The sequence below is a fragment of the Ptychodera flava genome, chromosome 4 (genome assembly GCF_041260155.1).
Source record: "Ptychodera flava strain L36383 chromosome 4, AS_Pfla_20210202, whole genome shotgun sequence".
Taxonomy (NCBI): Eukaryota; Metazoa; Hemichordata; class Enteropneusta; family Ptychoderidae; genus Ptychodera; species Ptychodera flava.
The window spans coordinates 40,864,894-40,886,341 of NC_091931.1; the positions used below are offsets into that span (position 1 = coordinate 40,864,894).

Sequence of the window (21,448 nt, forward strand, 5' to 3'; positions counted from 1 at the left end):
ATTCGCACATCTGACCAATCTCATAAAAATTGCCTAACACTCGATCATGAATGTGGGAAACTTCAATATATATCAACATTCGGTGCTTTCTATTCACACAATCCAGGATCGAAGATGCAGTTGTAGGCCTACTGTTTTCTTGGTACGATTAGTGTCAGACAAAATGTAAAGTCTAGGTGAAAACGTTGTGCTCGAAGCTAACATATTTATTAACCACTTCATAAGGATTGCGCATAGGTGCTGGGAATGCATGAAAGCAGTCCGGTGCTAAGGCCTCGTCAACCACAGCTATACATCAAACACACCGATATGCGATATACCAATCCGTTTCGAAATCCGCAAGTAATTTTTTACAAGCCTGCTCCTCTTCATGGATAACTATGCATGGTAAATTACAATGGAGATCTTATTTATCTGAAAGGTCGGGTTACCGACATTGGAGGAAGGAAACATAAGTATCACGAAGTTGATGCATCACAAAAATTAATTTTCATACTCACAGGTCGATAGCAAGTCATACATCAAACAGAAAATTATCACGGCAATACATTGTTTTGCGCTGATATGAACAGATGAGTGTTTCGAGGCTCTTTAACATCGTTCATTCAGTTAAAGTGAAATTAGGCCAAATAAAAATAGTATCTGTTTCAGGCTTCGAAAATTAGGGTGGATAGGCTGAGACCAATAAAATACGGTAAAATTTCGAAAATTTACTCAAAATGTTTTTAAAATGCGAACAAAATGTCTAAGGTCGGCGGGTTTTTCTAAGGTAGGTCAGGTTATCGGAAACATACATATTTTTTATTTGGCCTTATCAAACAAAGAAGTCCAGAAGTTGGAAATTTGAATAAAATTGTCTGACCTTGAAAAATCACTTTTTTGCATACGCAAAAAATTGCATTCGTTTTACATTAACCTTAAGGTAGTCCACTTGATCTGCTGTAAATATACGATCTGTGGATTTATATTCACGTACATCGTAATGGTCTGAAACTGTGTAGTGGTCAACAAGGACCCCGTTGATCGCTGCTGCAAAACTAGAAAGACTGAAGGTTTTTATTTTCCACGCATTTAGTCTCGATGGCATCACTTTACTTCTATTCCCTGTAGTTTTAATACCAAATGCCTATGCTTGCCATACGGGTGACCTTATGACCGTATCAGATAATTGGACTATTATGGGCGGCGTGCGAAGTAATGTTTTACACATGTCGTAAGTTTAATCGGTCTATGATGAATTTTTTTTGGCCATTCTTAAATTTCTCTAAATGCAATATTCTTCGCTCATCAAAAAAGATTCAAAATTACTTTGTCTCGCTTCTACCTCCATGGGTTTACTCGATCTCCATACGGTATGGGCATGGTGGGCAAAACGGTGTTTGCCATGCTAATGCATTCCCACCAAAGTTTTGACTCGAGCGATACCGTGAAATCTTCTGTGAGGTCCGCTTGTCGATGAATCCAAATCAGATCGGTAGTTCGAGTGAAACATCGCATGGACACCCTGTGACCAGGTTGAGGGGTCTACTTGAACTTGAAAGGGACAGTACACTTAACTTTTGATATTATTTCGTAATGATATTAGTATTAGCTTAGCAACACGTCCTTTGAGTACAATAATGTTAATGTTGATATATGATTTCTATTGTCAAAATTAACAACGACGATCATTGTCAACTGTCAATATATATGAAAATTTTAAAAGGATGTTACACACATACAGGATGTGTGGACTTGTTGAACTCTGTGCATTTCAACATGCTTTTTGGGAGAAAATACGAAATTATGTGATATAAGCAACAAAATGACATGGAAAGTACATCAAAAGTAAGGGCAATAAATGAAGCTTTCAAATAATATTACATGTAATGAAGTAATGCACAATTGATTGCTGGGGATCTTATGCCAAACTCGAAATAAAGAGTGAAGATGGGGATTTAAAATCGGAAATATGTTTATCTGACACTGAGCTGTCAGTAAGTGCGGAGATGTTCAGTTCCGACTTGTCACTCGATAGCGGTCTAGAAGAGTTATAGTATAATAGAGCAGAGGTTGATCGATAATGTCATCCGGTGTAATAGGTACTTATCTATTCCTCTATAACGTTGAATGGAATTCACATGCACACTGATAAAATTGACCGATAAGAGTCTCTCTCTCTCTCTCTCTCTCTCTCTCTCTCTCTCTCTCTCTCTCTCTCTCTCTCTCTCTCTCTCTCTCTCTCTCTCTCTCGTGCACACTGAATCGTGGTTCTTGTGTCAGGTTGATTACGTTCGATTCAATGAAAGAAAGAAAAGAATCTAGGGCAAGTTGGTTATCCCATCTCAGCATCTAAATAATCGTATAAAACATACCAAATGAGCATGGTTACACCATCATAGCGATAGATAGCGGTCTGTTTGTAACACCCTATACACAATATTGGCGTTGTTTTAATCTAAAGCGAGGTGAGAATGGTGAACTGTTCACCTTTGATTTAGTTTCCAAAGAATAGCGGTATCAGTATGTGCATGCCAGTACCCAACTCCGTGTGTGTTTTATCGCCGGAATGATACTAGCTACTCATAAAAGTGTTCCCCCGCCTCCTAAAGTCGTTGATTTACCATCAGGTACACTCAGCATTGTGTATGTGCTGCCCAGTACCTGTACGGCTGTAATTAAGAGAGCTCTTGAAATCAGAATGCGCCTCATGATAGATATTCGGACTCTCTAAGTTTACAATGTTCTTTTAGCCTACCACTTTTGGGGGCCCATTTGGAAGCTTACGGAGTTAATAAAGTTTTCACTATTTTAGATTTGTGAAAATCTGGAATTCTATTTTCCCAAATATAGATATCACAGTGATGGCGGCCATTTTGAATTTCAAATATCGGTAAATATAGCCACAGTCCCTCTTTATCTAGTACCCAAATTTGCTCTGTGACATCCGATTTCTATTCTTGATTTTGAAAGAGAATGGTTCAAGTTTGCTTGTGGAAAGTTTGAGCAAAAGTTTAAGTCTTTCACTTTCGAGGCGCGTACTGTCGTAAAAGTTAGTTGAAAAAATCCTCTTTTGGAGGATTCCTCGAGCACTACTCTCTTTGATGACTTTCATTCTTTAATGTATTTCTTCTCCCTGACTAATCTTTGTTCCAAGCTAGATTCTCTTCCTTTGTTTTGCCCTCCAGTTCATCCTGGTTTTATCAGTAAAAACTCTTATATGCAAAAAAGGCGAATTTTACAAACTGGTTTTCCTGTGACAGATCTTAATTTCCAATGTAACTCTTTCACATTAAATGACTGGTAGTTCTAACTTTTGATGTTTTTTTCAAGTATTTTATTTATCAAATTTAATCACGGTTTCGTGTTATACTCCCAAGAGCACACTGAGATACGGTATTCAGCTTGGCAACTCAGCCTGTCACAAGTGTAGACTGCACTGTTATTGTTGACAAGTTTCTGGTCTGGACCATAATTAAAATGTGCCTTTTTGACAGAGGCTGTGTTGATAAGCCAGAGATAATAGGGGCTTCAACATGCTTTGGGGAGTAGAACAAGAACCTGCAATTGATACAATAAATTAAAAGAGTGAAAAAAAATTATCAAAAGTTACAGCTACTGCCTCTTTATAGAAATGTTTAACTTGTCAGGTGATATGTCACTGTGTTTCTCAGCTTATCTACAGAACATAAATCACTGTGGTTGAAATGCACATAATTTATCACTGACAATTTGTGAATGTATCCAGACAGAATGTGTCACTATTTACAACTTTAAGCATTTGACCTCTGCTTTACCATGGTTTGTAGAGGGATTGCGGTTTTAGGTTTGATAGTTGTCACTGAAATATACAGACAGATGTCCTAAAATGCACTCTGGGAAGAGATTGACTGGCAGTGTCTGCAGTAAGGTGTCGGTAGACAACCGCTAAGTGTTGGCTCTTACAGTAGCAGGTTAATATTTATCAGATTATATTTAGCAGTGTACATGGCATTTCTGTGGACCATACATATGTTATTGAAACTCAGCACTTCTGAAACTGAAATTCAGTTACAGCACTGCACTGTTCAGAATCACCTTCAAGAATGGCAAGTTTAACCCTTTGCGCGCCAACATCATTTTTTATCACATTATAAAATATACTCTAGTTAATTTTTCTGAAATTTTTGCCAAAATTTGGATAAAAAACTGTAGCCAATGAAATATTATGTCCATTTGGTCCAAAATTATTGAATTTAGAAAAATTCATAAAATTGGTAGAATGTGGCAGTAAAATTTTGGTGGGAAAAATTACAGCATTCAAAGGGTTAATAGCAAAGTGAATATGCCGTGCTACTGTGTATGTGTTGAGGTCTTTGTTGGTATTGTATCATCTCCCCAGTGATGTTGCAAAGATTTGGAATACATGTGGACAGCACACACGGATAAAGATGACTACAGAATGAAGATTGGCATTTCAACAGATCTTTGTGATAACAATGATTGGTGTGATTGGAACATGGAAAAGCAACAACCCATTCATAATAACAACCAATTAGCTTTTAGGATTATGAGTTTTCTCGATACAATGGTGCTTCATCCTAAATTGAAACAAAAAGATATTACTTGAAGAGACAGCAAGACACAAATATGTGACACAAATTTGTTGATATAACTTTTATTGTAAACCATAGGAAATAAAATGCCTTCTGTATTGGACATACTATTTATTGTAAATTTGTTAACTTATTGCACAAATTAGGTTTTAGGATCAAGACAATCTGGGTAAATTTTTTTGTGAAATTCTGAGATAAAATATTTCCTTTGATTTACGTGATTACTTTTCATAAGAAAGTAAAAAATATTCCTCTAAGAGGTTCCATTCTGCCGAGTCACATCTATTAATGACACTATGTTTTTGTGAAGGCTTAAAGCCCTGAAAATTAGTAAAAAATGAAGAGATTTTGTGTGCAATGTTCTAGCCTTATAAGACTGAAGGAATCATGAACTAGACAAATCAATACTTCTACTTGAAAGATATGATGAAGAAGAGCAACAACCTACATCAAAATTGTACACTGACATATCAGTTTTTAAACAAAGCTTGACCTTGAAATTCTATGACTAGATAACATGCTGAGATTTAGCAAGATAATTGGCAAATACGTATTGAAACACAAACACTGAAAGAACTGATTCTTTTTCTCCAGTTTCACAGAGGAGCAATGCCACAGGCTGGGTCTTGACAGTAGGACTTATCATCTGCTTTTCTGTAAGAATGCATCACACATTGATGTCAGTCACTGATACAGGGATTCTGCAGTTCAACACATGCAAATGTGCGCTGGATATTTTTTGTCAACGAACCATCATTCCAACAAGAGTTACAACCACTTGTGAAAAACATGAATACTATGAAGGACTCTTCTAAGAATTCTTATAGTTCAGAAGATAAAAAGCTTTGTGCGGAATGTATTGTTGGTATGAAGATATCGAAATGTCCTGGTTTATCTTGTCACAGTTCTGGAATATCGTTCTGCTTTTTTATTAAACGCCTCCCAATATTCCTCATCTGCTGCCAGCAATGGTTTTGACGTCGACATTAATTCAGTTAAATCCATCAGTCTGAATTTCGGTTTAGATGAAGTCTCTGTGTCTCCATTCATTTCTGTCTCTCGAGGACCTGTCACCTGTAGAAAGCAAACATTTAATACTCATGTCAGCTTTCACCAGAATATTTCAACACTTTCACTGCCATGGTTTGACCCAAACCCACTGTTATCAATTCTGATTGTGGACCGGTTTACAGGGAATTAGGGGTGAACAGGTTTAAGGTAAAATAGCTGTAGCTTTTGATAATATTCTCATCATTTTGTTCTATAAAACAAGTACATGCTCTTCTTCCCAAAGTACGTTGAAACAATGTACTCACTTGATAACACATCGCATTTATTTGGTGCTCTTGTTGACACATGAATTCTACTCTGGACAAAAAGCGAGTTGTCAAAAAATAGCATCTGACGTAACACGATACTGACTACTTGTATTTTAACTAGCTGAACACTAGGCATTTTGGCACAATGATGAGAGAAGAAAAATATATTGAATTTTACAAACAAATAAAAAATATTTGGAAATACATAAAGGTTACAGCAAATGCAGCCTTTATTTGTAGGAGTTAAAGTCCTCAAGAATCTCTTTCTCAATTCAATCAATCATCCAACGGGTGAACGCCCAATCATAGAACGAGGTACCCAGTGCCCTTTGACCCAATAGAGCAATGAGAAGTAAAGTGCCTTGCTCAATTGCCTACCATATTTGTGTTTAAGATACATGAGACAGGCCTATACCCAAACACGGCAAACAATCTTGTGCTTAAAACTTTAACATAGCCTTTCTTCCAAACCCTATCCATTACTTGGTGTATTTTAACATCAAAACATTTTAGAAGTAAACAAATTATATTGTGGTTGTTATGTAGAGATGTTGATAATTGTCAGAACAAGAGTTTCAGTATCACTGTACTGCTGTAATTTTACTTGGCGCTTTTTAAAAGTACAGGACAGCCTTGAGGCCAATTCATATCAAAGCCTGATACACTGTTACTAAGAGATCATTATCAAACAAAAATACTTTGACAAGTCCACACTACTGAATGTTTTTAATTGTTCTCTACTTGCTGCCATGGTGACAGGTATTACTTATCAATGCTACCTGTTCTAACAGGAATTGTGTTGTATCAGTGAACCTGTACCAAATGGTTAAATTATTGATCTGGTGATAGTGTGAAACATTAACCCTTTCGCCACAATGGTTTGGTCAAAACCCATTGTTGTAAATGGTGACTGTGGACCTGCCTACAGGGTATTGGGGGTGATAAGGGTAAGTCTAGGTCTCTCCTTAACACCATTTCATGTAACATACAAACACATACCTGATTTGATTGGTTTCCATGGTGATTCTGATTCCACAGTGCAACGGCAACTAAATGATCTTTGTCGAGTTTTGTTTCCTGAAAATTCCAGTTGGGGTCCATCTTTTTATCCACATAAACCACTGTGTCTTCCGTAAGGATGCCCTCAGAAAGTTCATCTGTCTTCAGGTGAAATTCCAGCCTCTGCAGGTCATATCCGAGTCCTATACCGATAGCTTTGATGTAACTTTCCTTCAAACACTGTAAGAAAGCCAGCAAATACTGAGAATCCTTGAATTCTCCGTGATTTGATTTCTGTAGCCTTTAATTTGTCCATTGTGTCAATTCTTTCGGGGCCACGGTATATTGAACTCGCAAACAATAATGCAATGTCTTCCTTACAGCGAGAATTTGGTTCAGCAGTATTTGACTTTTGGCAAATGTAATGAAAGCTGTCTTGAGCATTACAGTAATATTGTACAGCTGAGCCAATGCTAAGCTGTAGTACAATAAAACATTGTCTTAGGGGGTATGTTTGTATATATTCACCATGAAAAGCACCCTTAGACTGGCACTGATTTCTACTAGTAGCCCAGTGTTCTCCAGCTATAACTAGTTATTTTGGGAAGGAAAGTGCAAAGTTCAAACCAAAATTTCTTATATACACTCATAATGTCAGATTTTCTTTGAGGGATGGGGCAGACAGTGTCAGCTGATGAAACCATTACTTTTGCTTGCCTAGTGCGTGTTAAATTATTCACAGCCCTAATTGGGTTGCTATCCACAACAGTGACTTCATTAGTACAGTATCAAGGTGATGCTCTTTGGTTTTGGAAATCGATCAAATGTACATAAAAAATACCATGTAATGTGTTCTATGAAAAATGTAAATAACTTTGAAGATACTGACACAGATATTCCAGACTATTCGGCATGGAATACTACATGCCATACACCTTGGCAACGAAAAATATCAAGTTATACAAACTGCCCTTGGATGTCACAACACTCTTTACTTTAAGTCACATTCATAGTTCTGATCATTTTTATCTCAGTATACTTACCCAGTATCTGTAGAATGTTTCTAATTGCTTCCATAGATTGCTTGGTCTCTTGATTGTTCTCCATTCATGCTCTGTGAACTGTTTCCTCATCGTCAGGAAGAAATCTGGTATATTGGTTCTACCTGCAAGATATGACAGTGATTTTGAAATGCTGGTACACCCATTCAAAAAATGAATTTGCTTTCCTGTCTATTGTGAATGTATTTACTACACGTTTTTTAAGGAGTATGTGTTATAGAGACAGCTTCATGAATTATTTGATTTTCCATTACTAGAACTGCCATTTTTCCATTAAAATCAAAATTTACTTCGTTTAGGGAATGCAAATATAACCCTTGATTATTCAAAGAAGGAGTCTTAATCCTTTCATCCCATTTCCTTCAAAATACCTCCACCTACTTTATTGAAAACAATGAGGATATACCACAGTCTAATTGAGAAAGGGATTATGTAATGTTTGCAGGTGTTTGCAAGTTGATATGGTAAAAACACACACAAACTGTACACAACACATATGCACAATTTACACAAAAGCACTTGAAATATTGTCGTTCTTTCGAAATTCAAGGATAAATGAGATATAAAGATGGACACTCTGTATCAGAAGACACTGAACTTCTTTTGCTGTGGTCTGTCATACAGGAAATTAAATTATTTTATTGGCAATGTTAAGATGTAGTAAAAAAAATCAAAATCCTTCAAACTTTGAAACGTACAGTGATCAAATTTGAATATTAATAATACTAATTAAAGATTGCAATTTGAGAGAGAAATGATTTGCTTACTTGGCTGTTCTACCTTCATGACGTCTACGCCAACTTGCAAAATTGGTTCAGCTGCTACAATAGAATAGTCACCTTGATGGGATACGTTAAAATTAAAATTTGGGAAAAAATTTGGCACAGCGTTGACAAGATAGGGCTTCCCCTTGTCTGTTCTTGCTAACTTGACTTCATGCCATGGAATCTGCAGGGTATCTGCCACTGCTTTCCTTAGGAGAAGTCTACCAGCCTGGAATTAGAATAAACAAAATTTTTATCTGGCTTTGTATAATCTGTACATTGCACATTTTGTCTCTGGTCTTCAATGCATTTTATTGGATGTTTATCTAACTTTTCTGTCTCGTGACTTTCCGCTGATTCATAAAGGGTTTTTTAATAACTAGCAAGAGTTCTACTATGTCACATAAGCATTCTATCGGTACAAACACTTACTTCATATGCCTCAAAATAAAACTTTTTTCCAAATAACACCACAATTTACAATTTTCTCTTTACGTATGTACTGGAATGGCAGACATGCTGCCACAGGTGAATTACAACCAGCTTTAAATACTGTGTTGGTTTTGATGACGCCATGCAAGTAAAGACAGAGGTACCTGCAAAACTGTCATTCATTTCATCCTGGTAGCCTGCCATTGATCATTATTGTTATTATAATTCAGTTGATCCATGCAAGGTTATACTCTTTCACTGTTTCACAGAATTTTTTTCAAAATACAGTAGTAATATATTAATTAAAGCTTGTGATGGTTTTCCCAATTATTTTTGTCTTCTTTGTGAAATATGTACTCCTCCTCCCAAAATCATGTCAATATGTCTAGTGTTCAACTTGTAAACATAGCCTATATGAGTCTAATGTCCAATATGATTGCTGTTTACTGACATTTAGTATGGACTAGCTTTCATCCATCAACAATAGTATTGCATACACTATACACTGTTTGCAAGGCTACTGGTAATGCATTTTGTATTGCAATATACTTTTGATACAAGAAGAAGAAAATATACTTGTTTTGTGTTAGAAAACAGTGATTTTGCTAAGGTTTGGGAACATGGGTACATGGTTTTGGAACCCCAATACTATTTCCTGTGTCCCCTTATATGGCTGCATTGCTGAAACATGGGGTATCCTGGCAACTTGACTGGGCAACCTCAGTAAAATTTATTTCAGTACCCGGACTGGCCTGAACAAAAATCACTGGAATACATGTACAAATAGACGAGAAAGTTACAGCTACTGTACCTTTAAGGAATTGGAACGTATTTTATCATTAAATATTGCAACAAATGTCATCAAATTGAAAAAAATCATGCCAAATAGTTTCTTCAACTGGAGCTACAAAGACTTTTGTGACAATTTTTTTTTCTATCCAGGAAATGACAATTAACATCTGCTGCAGAAAAGCAAATGATGATTGTCTTATTTCTTCCTCACCATTGCTGCCTTGCCATCTTTGGTAAATACAAATTTACCAATTCTCTCTTTTTCTTCTGGTTGAATACACTGTGCTGCTTGGATCCACTCAGCTCTGGTAGGTTTCCACGAACCAAATTTAAATGCCCATCGTAAGCTTTCCATTCTGTATAGCCTCATGTAGTACAAACTATGCACTGTAGAGGGGAATAAGACGAGTTTTGTAGCTGTCATCAATGTGTCAAACACGTCAGATTCAGATGGGCAAGTGATATAGAAATCCTGTAATGACCTAGGCTAGTCATCAACAAACAGCCAATAACTAAGTTGAAGCTTACCCTATGGAAATTAGACCTCTTATCAACAAACAGTCAGTAACGATGTCAAAGGTTACTGCATGGGAAATGAGCCAGTTAAAACAATGAGGATGTTGATGATCGACAGTCTAATGATGACTTCCACCCCAAATCACAAGCAAAGTCTACTGTGGTACGTCCATGAGTATACCTAGTAGTTATACAAAATCATGACGCATTGGGTACCGTGCGAGAGGAACTATTGGGAACGGCCTACTCGCTTTCTTTATGTTTCCTGATCTGAGCACGCTTAATAATATATCAGGTAAAATTTTGTCAAATGCCTTCCTTCCTGCACTATCGTCATGAGGTGACTAAACCTAGTATGTGTGACATGGAGGTAGAAACAAGAGGTCTCTGATGCTCGCTATGGTGTGACCACGGTCCGGCACACAGTCCATGTAGCCGACAATGAGATGCAAATGATATGCGGTCAAGGTCTCCTCAACTAACTTTCAGCTGGTTCCTCACTTTTTACAATTTTTTTAGTATTTTTTACAAAGGCACAGACTTATTCTACCTGCAACTTAAAACTGATAGTGATTTTGTAGCTCATTCTTTACTATTTTTCATAGTTTTTGGTAGCCGGTAACACACACTTCGTGCTCGTGTCGGCTACATGGACGATCTGCCCACGGTCCTGCAGGGAACGTGGTGTGACTGAGCGCGGTGAACTACAATAAATAACACGGATCCCGGAACCCGGAAGTAAAAATACATCCCCATGGCGAATGAGGCAGGTCAGCAAGTGTACGTGACCGGTGGGTCTCACAGCAGGCACGTACGCCGAAAAGTACACCGTAAATGCTTAATAACTGCTTGTGCCTAGTGTAGAAAGTGGCGATATGGTGGCGTTCAAGAGTCTTTCATCACGATATTGAGATAAGAAATGACGTACTGAGCACCAAACGAAGACCGGACCTGGGGGAGCAGGTACTGGTGTTCCAGTCCCCACGTCATTTCGAACACGATGTAAAACGACGGGAAGAAATCAGAAGACAAATCATAAATAACTCACCGCTGTCTCAGATTTGTATGAAAGACTTACCTCCGACAAACTCGACCTAATTTGGATGTCAAGCAAATCACCCTACCCGCACTTATGAATGCTGAGCGCTGCGGCGACACTCACTCTTCTTTCGCGGGCGCTGCCATGTTTGTTGAGCTGCGCATGAGCACAATGTCGATCGCAATTGGTTCAATGTTTGCCACGTAGGACAAGAACTTTCAAACTTTTGTCCCTCTGATGTGTTATTTCACCCATGTCAATATGGCGGTACCGCGTTCTCTTCATCGTTGGTTTTCACAGTGGACAGAATTACATCAAAAACTGGAGACCAAAGTGATTGTCAATATTGCATCGGTAGAGGTCGCTAATCACGTCCGTCGAATGATCCTGCAACAGCTCATAACAATTTCCCCAGTTACGTTGAATGTAAATTGTTAGGAGCGGTAACCACAAATATATAACTTTCTGGGGGTTACTGTAAAAGCACGAGTAAACCGATTGAAGAAGTCAAATTGCTTTGTATATTCTCTGTAAGAGCGTGGAAGCTAGAATACAGGCAGCACACCACAGACCACCCACTCCGAAAACCCTTCGGTTTTCCGGTTAAGAGTTTGGTTGACAACTTGACTCGGACGCCTCTGAGCGTCAAACAAACGTTCCTTGATTTTTTTTCTGAGTTGTCTGAAAAGTCGTTCCAAGATTTCAAAATTTAAACATAAAGCCACTCATTTAAATTGAAAATAGTATTATACATGCCATACTCACGTTGTTATAAACGACTTTTATCACGTTTCAAAAGTTAGGTAAAAATAACAAACGCCACAGAGCATGCCGTTAAGTACAGTGCAGTTCAACTTTGACCCTTTATACTTTTACAGCGTATAGTTATCGGATGTTCGTAATCGTTCAGAGGTTTCACATCCGGGAGAATCTTGTATCCCATGTGAAGGTCAAGCTGAATGGTTGGCTAGAGGAAAGCAAAACCACAGGATGATTGTCAGAGTGTCAAGCGGAAAAGAACACCACTCTACTGCTTTGGCGGCACTGCATAGGACATGAACACACCCAATCTTTCCGTCAAACGCTATCCTGTTACATTTTAATAAGTCCATGTATTGCGAATGGCACAGTGCACCATCACGTTTACTTGCGGTCTCCGAGTCTAATATGCTGCAGAGTGATGGTGACAGCCATCTCTAGCTCTGCTGTTGCCAAAGCACAGTCACGTTCCCTATCTAATTTTTCGGAAGAGTGGGAAAATTAGTCATAACAAAGCCATGGGTAGTTGTTTTTTATACCTGCTTCTTCAACTGTTTCTCTAGCCCTCTTTCTGACGTTTCCGAGGACACGCCGTGGTTTCAGAGTCCCTCTCCCCAGTTTGGTTTGTCCATGCATGTCAGCAGCTAGCTATGACTTGCATGGCCCGATTTGCCAGCTACTGAGGCCCACTTTCGAACTATGAAGCTAACCATTGAAGGCAGAGCGAGCCCTGCAAGGTGACCGAAAATATGAATTGGTTTCATAACTTTCCCAACTTTCGCTACATAATGTACGGTGTGTGTGTGTTTGCATGTGTGTGAGTGTGAGTGTGTGCGTGTGTGTGTACACACACACACACACACACACACACACACACACACATATATATATATATATATATATATATATATATATATATATATATATATATATATATATATATATATATATATATATATATATAATACACACACATACATACAGTGGCGGCTTGCATATGGACTAGGAACCCCCAAGTCAAGTGACAGTGCTAGTGACATGCATACACTGCATCGGTTGTTTGAAAGATGCCAACAGATATCATGATTGGAATTTGCTCGCTACTAGAATGAAATTTCTAGTGATACAACTTACTCCGTTTAGCGGCATGAAACAAGTCAAGTTACCATTCACAGATAGACCTGGATAGAGCAATGAGAATAAACAGCCTTGGGGATCATTTCAGGTGATGTTTATGTCCGCCCTCAACGGTTACATCTGAAACGTGTTTCGTTTGTATTTCTACTCTTGGTATGCTATCGATGTCAAGTTTGTTCGATATGCGGTCACCATAAAACAAACTGGAGGCGAGACTGGTGTATCAGTTTCAGCAGACGTGTGATTAACCTCTTAAATCTTGTGGTGCAGTCAGAAACTGAAAAGTAACTGCTGTTATTACAAACCAACGCCCACAGACAGATCTGCTCAGCTGATGTGGTCGTCTACCTCTCTCCGATCTGGCAGGATAAACAAATGTTTTTAATCATCGAGTCCGAGACAGATACGATAACAATTTAAAAGCGGGCCGTGTCACTCTAGACGCCCTCCATCGCTCAAGACAATGGACCATTAATTTAGAAACTGAGATCTCGGTATATATTGCTTGCAATTGTTCTCCCCTGGGCAAATATCTCACTGGATATAAATCATGCGATCTGAGAGTCAAATTTCTCTATTTGGTATCCCATATTGGTCTTTCACTTAAATCAGCGTTTAGGGCGCAAATGTTACCCCTAGTGCTACACAGCGCCGTCAAACGTTATCAAAACTGCCTTATTTTAAGTAGCTCTTCAAAAAATGACAGCGCTTTTTTAATGATTGAAACACATCAGGTTAGTCGGTACATTTACAGAACATAAACTTTAACTGCCGTGTTTTCAATTTTTTTGGCCGGAAACGTTATCGACATTTAGTACTCCAGGGAAATGGCAAAACAAACGATTTGAGTAGATTGCCGCCTGAAAGGTGAACTACAATTAAAATTTATCCGTACGGAATGTTTACTGGGTATTAAAAATACACAAATAGCCCAAAGCCACTTTGAGAGCTTAATTCGGGTTTTTTTCTGAATAAATAAATATATGTGCTGGCATCCACACACGAACCTGTCCATGTAGGCTATTAACATGGTAACATGTACTTTTGACTCTCACCAAATAACCCTTGACCCCCATATTGTACAGTTACTTGTCGCTTGGACGGGAGCATTTTTGGTATGAACGCTCGCAATTCAGTTGGTTGCTTCAGTTTGCAAATGAAAGTAGAGTGCTTCGACTCTTTGTTCTACATATCAGTTTGTGAAATTGATGAGTGTAACTTTGTAGTTTGGGTGACGTATGAACTCAGTGCTTTCAAAACAGCCTTGTTACCGATGAATATAATCCGGGAACGTGAAATAAACGATAAAAAAATCGACTGTTGGCCTTACTAGCATTAGTTAGAACTTTGATCCACAGAAATGTGACATGACAGGTTATACATAAAACTGTGATTCTTTTAATTTCATATCGTCGATTTTGATGCCACGGTGAAATTCGACGCGCATGTCGGCCAATTTGTTTCACAATTGCGCACACTGCGACTTTGCAGCGTCCAGTTTTGTTGAAACTCAAAGTACATGAAACCTCAAGTTTATGGGCAAACGATTGAGAATACTGGTATCCGCAGGCACTGGGATTTAGCCCTGGATGTTTCCGGAATGGTTTCACCGTTAGCCAAAGAGATATGCTCATCACATTAAGGCGAGGTTAAGTCTGCCTCGGAGACGCCGTGGTGTCGAATGCGGGCCAGCCACGGACAGTAAAAGTTGGCAATTTAAGGTCATGATTTATGTCCATTAATTTTCTTAAGCAAACAGAAAAACATTCTCGAGTAATTCACTGGGTAAACTTTGGCTTCGCTTCATGTATTTCCAATCTAAGCGATCTATAAACTATAAACCGATCGGATGGCTTTCTGGTGTCGCCTTCTAGCGTGTCGTCATGTCTAGCAATCGCCACTGATGAGCAAATGCCTGTGGCTTGCCTATCATCAGGGGAGGAATCTACGCACAATCCATCAAACCTCTCTATGTCGGAGCAGATAAGTCGTGACGAGTGGGTTATACTTCTTGGCGTGCGATTCCCCAATATTCCGTCAAATCGCCGCTGTTCGGTAAGGCTTGTGTTCTAATGATACAACTTCGTTTTCTGCAACAAAAAGGCGACTTCATATGACTTCTTCATCGACTCATCAACTTTTTCACTAAATACAGATATTCATCTCGTCTTGAAAAGTATTTCGTAGCACACAGAGAAATCTTTAGGGCAACTGTGATTATGGGAAAAGTGTCGGGAAAGATTTTACGAGTAATCGAAAGACAACGGTTCATTTAGAATCTATTCAGACAAACACAAATTCACTCTTATCTTGGACCTTGGTATTATTGTGCACGACCTCAGGATTTGGTGATCTACGCACGGACAAAAATGGCACACTTAAAAGTTTTAATAGTGGACTTTCATGGCGAGAATTAAAAATGGAGATCGAGTTTTCATTGAGTATTTATGACATTACGTTTTGGCGTCGGGTTAAGTGACATTCTGTCAAATGACTTTTTGCTCTGTTTAAAAAGTGAAGATTTGTAGGAGAAATCGTTGTCATTCCTAGGGGCACGGAAGTGGACACTGTTCAAAGTCATTTCGCTTGAAGTATAATGTTTGATTGGAAGATAAAATTACAAAGTGCCGTGTTGAGTTACACTGTGATGCGTCCGAAGATAAGGACGATCGTTGGCACGGCCAGCAGAACTGGATCTTTCGCTAGAATTATCATTTACGCCGTAATGTGGCTGGGGGTCGTGAGCTGCACCAATTTACTAGAATAATGTTTATATTACTAATGCAAACACGACAGCTTTCTCACAAATATATAATGTCCCGTGGTCGGAGTAAAAACGCTCCTATCACTCATCAAGCCCGCATAGTAAGTGGAAAGCCGTCATGTGCCTTCCCACTTGGCTCCAGTGCCGTCTCGGTGTCTCATTCTCAAAAGCCGCTAGTGTTTCCTAACAAGTCTCGCCTCAAGTGGTATATCGGGCATAAAAGTTTAGGTATTCCAAGAGCTAATTTACGGCAATTGGAGTAAAAAGCTGTGAGAACGCTCCACTTCAAGTGCTCTCATATTTTTAGTTCAACCACTTGTACTCTCCCAAAGCACGCTAAACAAGACCACACAAAGTCACCTTGCGTAACCTTAGCGGCATCTTTTACTGCAAAAGAAAAAAAACTCAGGTTTTTGCTTTGACGCTACTGTTGCTTAAGATTACCGTTATAAACGTCCATGACCTCTGAACTCTGGCATTTCAGCTTGTAACAACCCAAGGGACTCCAAATAAAGATACAAAACGTTTGTAGTCGTTCGTGACATAGATTGAGAAATAATTTAATAACGATCCTGTTACAGCCAGTGCATAAATGATCTCTCCTTTTTCGCCCTTTGAAAACCCATCTGTCATAACAACTTGGTCTGTGTAGGTCCCTTAAAGACAGTTACTTGCTGTTAAGATAGTCTGTATAAAAAATTGGGAAAACACCATAAAGATAAAAAATGAAGTATGTTACTCGGCTGACGACGAGACACTGGAGGCACTATAAATCCTGTATTTCTTACGCCAAGTCGCATTTGAGATATATGTGGAGGGACAATGGTTGTGGCACTTCTCGTATATCAGTCTGAGAAAATCAAAAATTACTAGTCATCCCTAGGAGGCAGAAGGGCTATATTGAGACGATAGGCAGTATAGAGCTTTTGGCCCGTGGGATATTTTTGTACAACGAAACCAGACTTGCTCCTGTGAAACTCAATCTCTTTCGACTGGATTCAATTGATTTTATTTACGAAACACGTAACGAAACTCATCCAAAATAAAACCTTTGATAGCCCCTGCGTTCAAAGACGGTACTATATTTGGCAAGTAAACTCACGTTCGATGGGAAACGCCGCCTCCCCATAGGTATTGTGCAAACAGAAACATCCTGGCACACAATGTAAGATTATCTGTATCATCTTTTGAAAGGTACAGCTCTGTCTGTGCCATCTGTAACGTCAAGAAAACAAACATGGGTTCAAAACGCTGTTTTGATTCATTGTGACTTTCACGGTGTCGGTGGATTTAAGACGAAGTGATGTAGTATTCGATGAAAAACAACTGTTACACTTTACAATTCCTGTCACCTGGTTTGTAAAATTATGGAGAGTGCTTAAGCATTAAACTTCCTGTGATTGACTTACCGCGCAAACGATTGTTCCCTTTATTTATAATTTCACTCCGAGGAAAGTTTCCACAATTTTCCTGTAAACTTGTCGATTACACTTTGATTTACCATATGTCTTGCGCTCTCATTTGGTTTTCAAATTTTGCAAACTCTAATTTACAAATAAACACCTTTGCATCACACTCGTACTTTAAAGATCGACACTAATTACAGGTAGGTTAAAATTATCTTGCCAACTTTCAAAACTACTCATTGCAACGCACCTCTTTACTTGAGCAAACTGATTAAAAATATATATTTTATATATATATATATATATATATATATATATATATATATATATTAGCGAAAGACCTGCGATCAAATGCGAACTTACATTTAACACCAATTCATCGTAATTTCAATGAGATATACGGTCAGAGAGCGTTCTATATATATATATATTAGCGAGAAACCTGCGATCAAATGCGAACTTACATTTAACACCAATTCATCGTAATTTCAATGAGATATACGGTCAGAGAGCGTTTTCTATTTCTGTGCCTTCCTGCACTCTAGAATGATTTACCGTTTGATATTTATGAAGCTAAAATTGCAGACTGTTTTAAACGTAATTTGAAAACTTACCGTTTTACTCAGTTTTTGTTCGTAACTTTAAAAATTCCCTTCCGTTGTTCAATTTCATTGTTTTGTTATCATTCACTTCATGGGTGCTAGTATTTTAATCTTTTGTATGTTATGTACTCTGTATGTGCTGAGACGCATGTTTAGGGCACTTCAACTTGGGGAAGTGATCTAGAATGACGTGTCAAGACGCAGGATGTGAAAAAGGCAACGACAAAAACCAACCCAATAAAAATCGAATTCAATTGAATACTGCAATGGATGCAAACATTTAATGAAGTAATTATGGCAAGAACAAGAACAACGACAACATTTCGTCTTCCTTTGATTACTCATTTGAGTATACTGAGTCACAAAGTACTTTCGTGGTGCAAAGATAACATTTCATTTATGTCCAAATTGTGGCCATGTTTCTTGTGGACAAAACCGACAAATTGCAGGGTGAGTAACTCTTATTTTAATGATCTTTTCATTGTTTTTGTTTTTAATGTAAACCTGTCCATTATTTCTTTTCCTGTTCCCCAAAGCATGCGGAGATACACAGTGCAGTATTCAGCTTGTAAACTCAGCCTGTACATGTACAGACTGCATTGTAATTGTTCACGAGTGAATTCTGGTCCGGACTAGAATTCAAATATAAACAATAACAGTACATTTTACACATACAGACGATATGTTGACAAGCTGAATAGTGAATGTTTCAACACGCTTTTATGAGAAGAACAGTAACTCGCAATTGACCTACAAAATAAAATTAATAAAAAAATCATAAAAAGTTAGAGTTACTGGCCCTTTGACGTCATCCATATTGTGTTTGTGTGTTTTAGTTTTCGTTAAAGAGGGCCTAAACTGAATGTGATCGCACATGTTTTTCGGCACTATTAGCTCTATACCTCACGGGCTTGGCGATTTATAATGTCCAATATTACTGAGACAGTTAAGTAAAAGTATTAAACGTGGTAGGAAAATGCCATACCGCACAGGACGCCTTATCATACATTACACACCATGTTGAGCTTTGTAAGGTTTCAGCTGGTGTAAGGACGTTTCTTGTGTGGCGCACTTCGAGATGTGCATTATATGGCTTGGACTTTTGGATTAAAATGACGTGTGCAATACATGCTTAAAGCTCAAGTAACTGTAACTGTAGTTGACAGTATTTTCGTTCTTTTTGTAAATTACAGTATCTTGTTCTTCTCCAAACATGTCCAAATTGCCTAATTTTGAACTTGTCAATGCAGCCTGCGTGTGTTGTTGTGCCCAATGCTTTCGTCGAGAAATGAATTTTCACCCTGACAAGATTTCATTTGTCTACACCAATATTACGCGTTATACACAATGATTTGTATCGGTAAAGCTTCTACGTCCTTTCACCGGACAAATAAAAGCAGATGCTTCTTTACAGAACCAAAATAATGGCAGAAAACTTATCAAGCGTTTTAGCGATTTTTCCTTCAATGATTAGCCTGATACCGACGATAAAATCAAAAATACGAGATATATCGAGGAATGCTGTATTATCCCTATATAGTTCTGAAATATTGGTGTGAAACACGTCAACAAATTTCAAAGTGTATTTTGTCCGGTATGATACATGGAATATGCATTTTACAGGGCTGTAAATTCAGCGCATGCTCACTTAAACGTAAGCGAGATTGAACAAGCCAGCCATTGTTTGCCAAAAACTCGTCGGCGAACCAAAGGTTTTAGTGTTTGAAGGCAACGATGTTTATAATAGTATGCCATTTATCAATTTTGGCCCCAGTGGCGAAAAATTGTAACACTCAAGTTTTCGCTTACCTCGATGACGCACTTCCCAGAGATAAAAAAAAAATCTATTTCGCAGCCGTAAGTTGTGTGTCTCAGTGGGGAACTGCGGTTGGTGTAAAACAGAAAACTCTGCCACATTTTTGCGAAGAGATAAACGTCACTAACTCTAGCACAATTCTACTGAAAAGCGATGACTGCTCCGGCTGAACGCACAAAGGTTTTCGCAAATGATTTCAAATGTCGGGGGTCATCATGCTTTTAACTTCGTAATTAGGAGAGTAATCGTTTGTTGGTTCAATGGAAAGTTAAGTTGTGGTTTTTGATTTGCGTCAGAATGCACCTTTTGAATCTAGGAGTTGTGGATTTTTCTCGTACGGTCGGTTGATTCCTTTCCCACACACCAAATCCCCGATTAACGACAACGCTGCACTCATTATCCCTTCTGTAAATCGTCACAATTTTAAGGAAATTTTCGAATTGTTTAAATTATAAATTACTCTATGATAGTTTGTATTTGAAACAGAAAGGAGTGGCTTACCAATTTATAATTATTAAATGGTTTTTCCCCCCATGTTTTCAGATAATATACAATAAAAATTCCTTCTACATGTACGCCTCACTAATTTCTTTAGAAGTTTATCTTTTCTGTATTGAACAAACGCCATCAGCATCCCTCATCAGACAGGTGGTGGCTGTGAGAGAGTTGGCGCGACGCATCAAGGGTACCACAGTGCGTCGTATCATCCCAAGCACATGTATTTAACATACCAAATGCTTGAGTGACATCATCATAATTGAAACGGAGCTAATAAAGTACATCTTTGCTATACTCTCAGAAAAAAAAAGATGCAACGGATGACATATTTTCCTTCTGCGCAGTCGAACCTGTGGAATGTTATTTCGTTTAAAATAGACAAAAAGTGCGTTCCTTTCTTTTTGTACATATATTCCACTTCAACCATGTCCATTTTTCTCTGGTTCATACCATTCACCTAACTCCTTATCTGAACTAGACTTCCAAATACACGTTCGTAGCAAAAGTAGTGTAATAGCGCAAGGGTAATTTAAGTTTTTTTCAACTTTCAAGGCGTTTTAGTTTCTTCGTGAACTCCCCCCTCCTCCAATTAACGTTCTGGTATTGTCTCTTGGGACGGAAGAGATTAAAAGTCAGTGTGTTGATGTTGTCGGTAAGACGAGGGATTACAGAAGGTGGATAAAAAGCACCAGATGACTTCTCTGTGTCATGATAATGTACAAGTGTCTGTTATATGGGTAATGATGTTGCCGATGATTTGGTATTAGGGATGTGTGTTGCCTAACTTTGCCTTTGTTCCGTCCACAAGATAGTCGGCGGAAGTTATGATGTTATAGTTAAGTTTCAGGCAAAGTCAACTGTGTTGCAAAAAGAACTCGTCAATGTCTTTAAGAAGCATTCTTGTTTTCTTGCCATAGTTCTAGTCAGTGGGATCTTCACTAGTGCTACCAAACATTGGACATTCTATTAT

At 38.3% G+C, this 21,448-nt stretch overlaps 1 protein-coding gene and 1 long non-coding RNA gene across 2 annotated transcripts; both read right to left on the reverse strand.

The window, feature by feature from the left end:
- Positions 1-4,609: 4,609 nt before the first annotated feature.
- LOC139131759 (L-aminoadipate-semialdehyde dehydrogenase-phosphopantetheinyl transferase-like) lies at positions 4,610-11,777 on the reverse strand. Its single transcript, XM_070697988.1, has 6 exons — positions 11,536-11,777; positions 10,153-10,328; positions 8,721-8,946; positions 7,936-8,057; positions 6,893-7,132; positions 4,610-5,648 (listed from the first exon to the last, which is right to left on the reverse strand). Exons 2-6 carry the CDS (start codon positions 10,309-10,311, stop codon positions 5,466-5,468), a joined length of 930 nt encoding a protein of 309 aa, XP_070554089.1. The 5' UTR covers positions 10,312-10,328; positions 11,536-11,777; the 3' UTR covers positions 4,610-5,465.
- A 1,530-nt stretch (positions 11,778-13,307) lies between these two features.
- LOC139130525 (uncharacterized) lies at positions 13,308-20,150 on the reverse strand. Its single transcript, XR_011551891.1, has 3 exons — positions 19,974-20,150; positions 17,259-17,371; positions 13,308-15,482 (listed from the first exon to the last, which is right to left on the reverse strand). It is a non-coding gene; the product is annotated as an uncharacterized lncRNA (long non-coding RNA).
- Between the last annotated feature and the right edge of the window lie 1,298 nt (positions 20,151-21,448).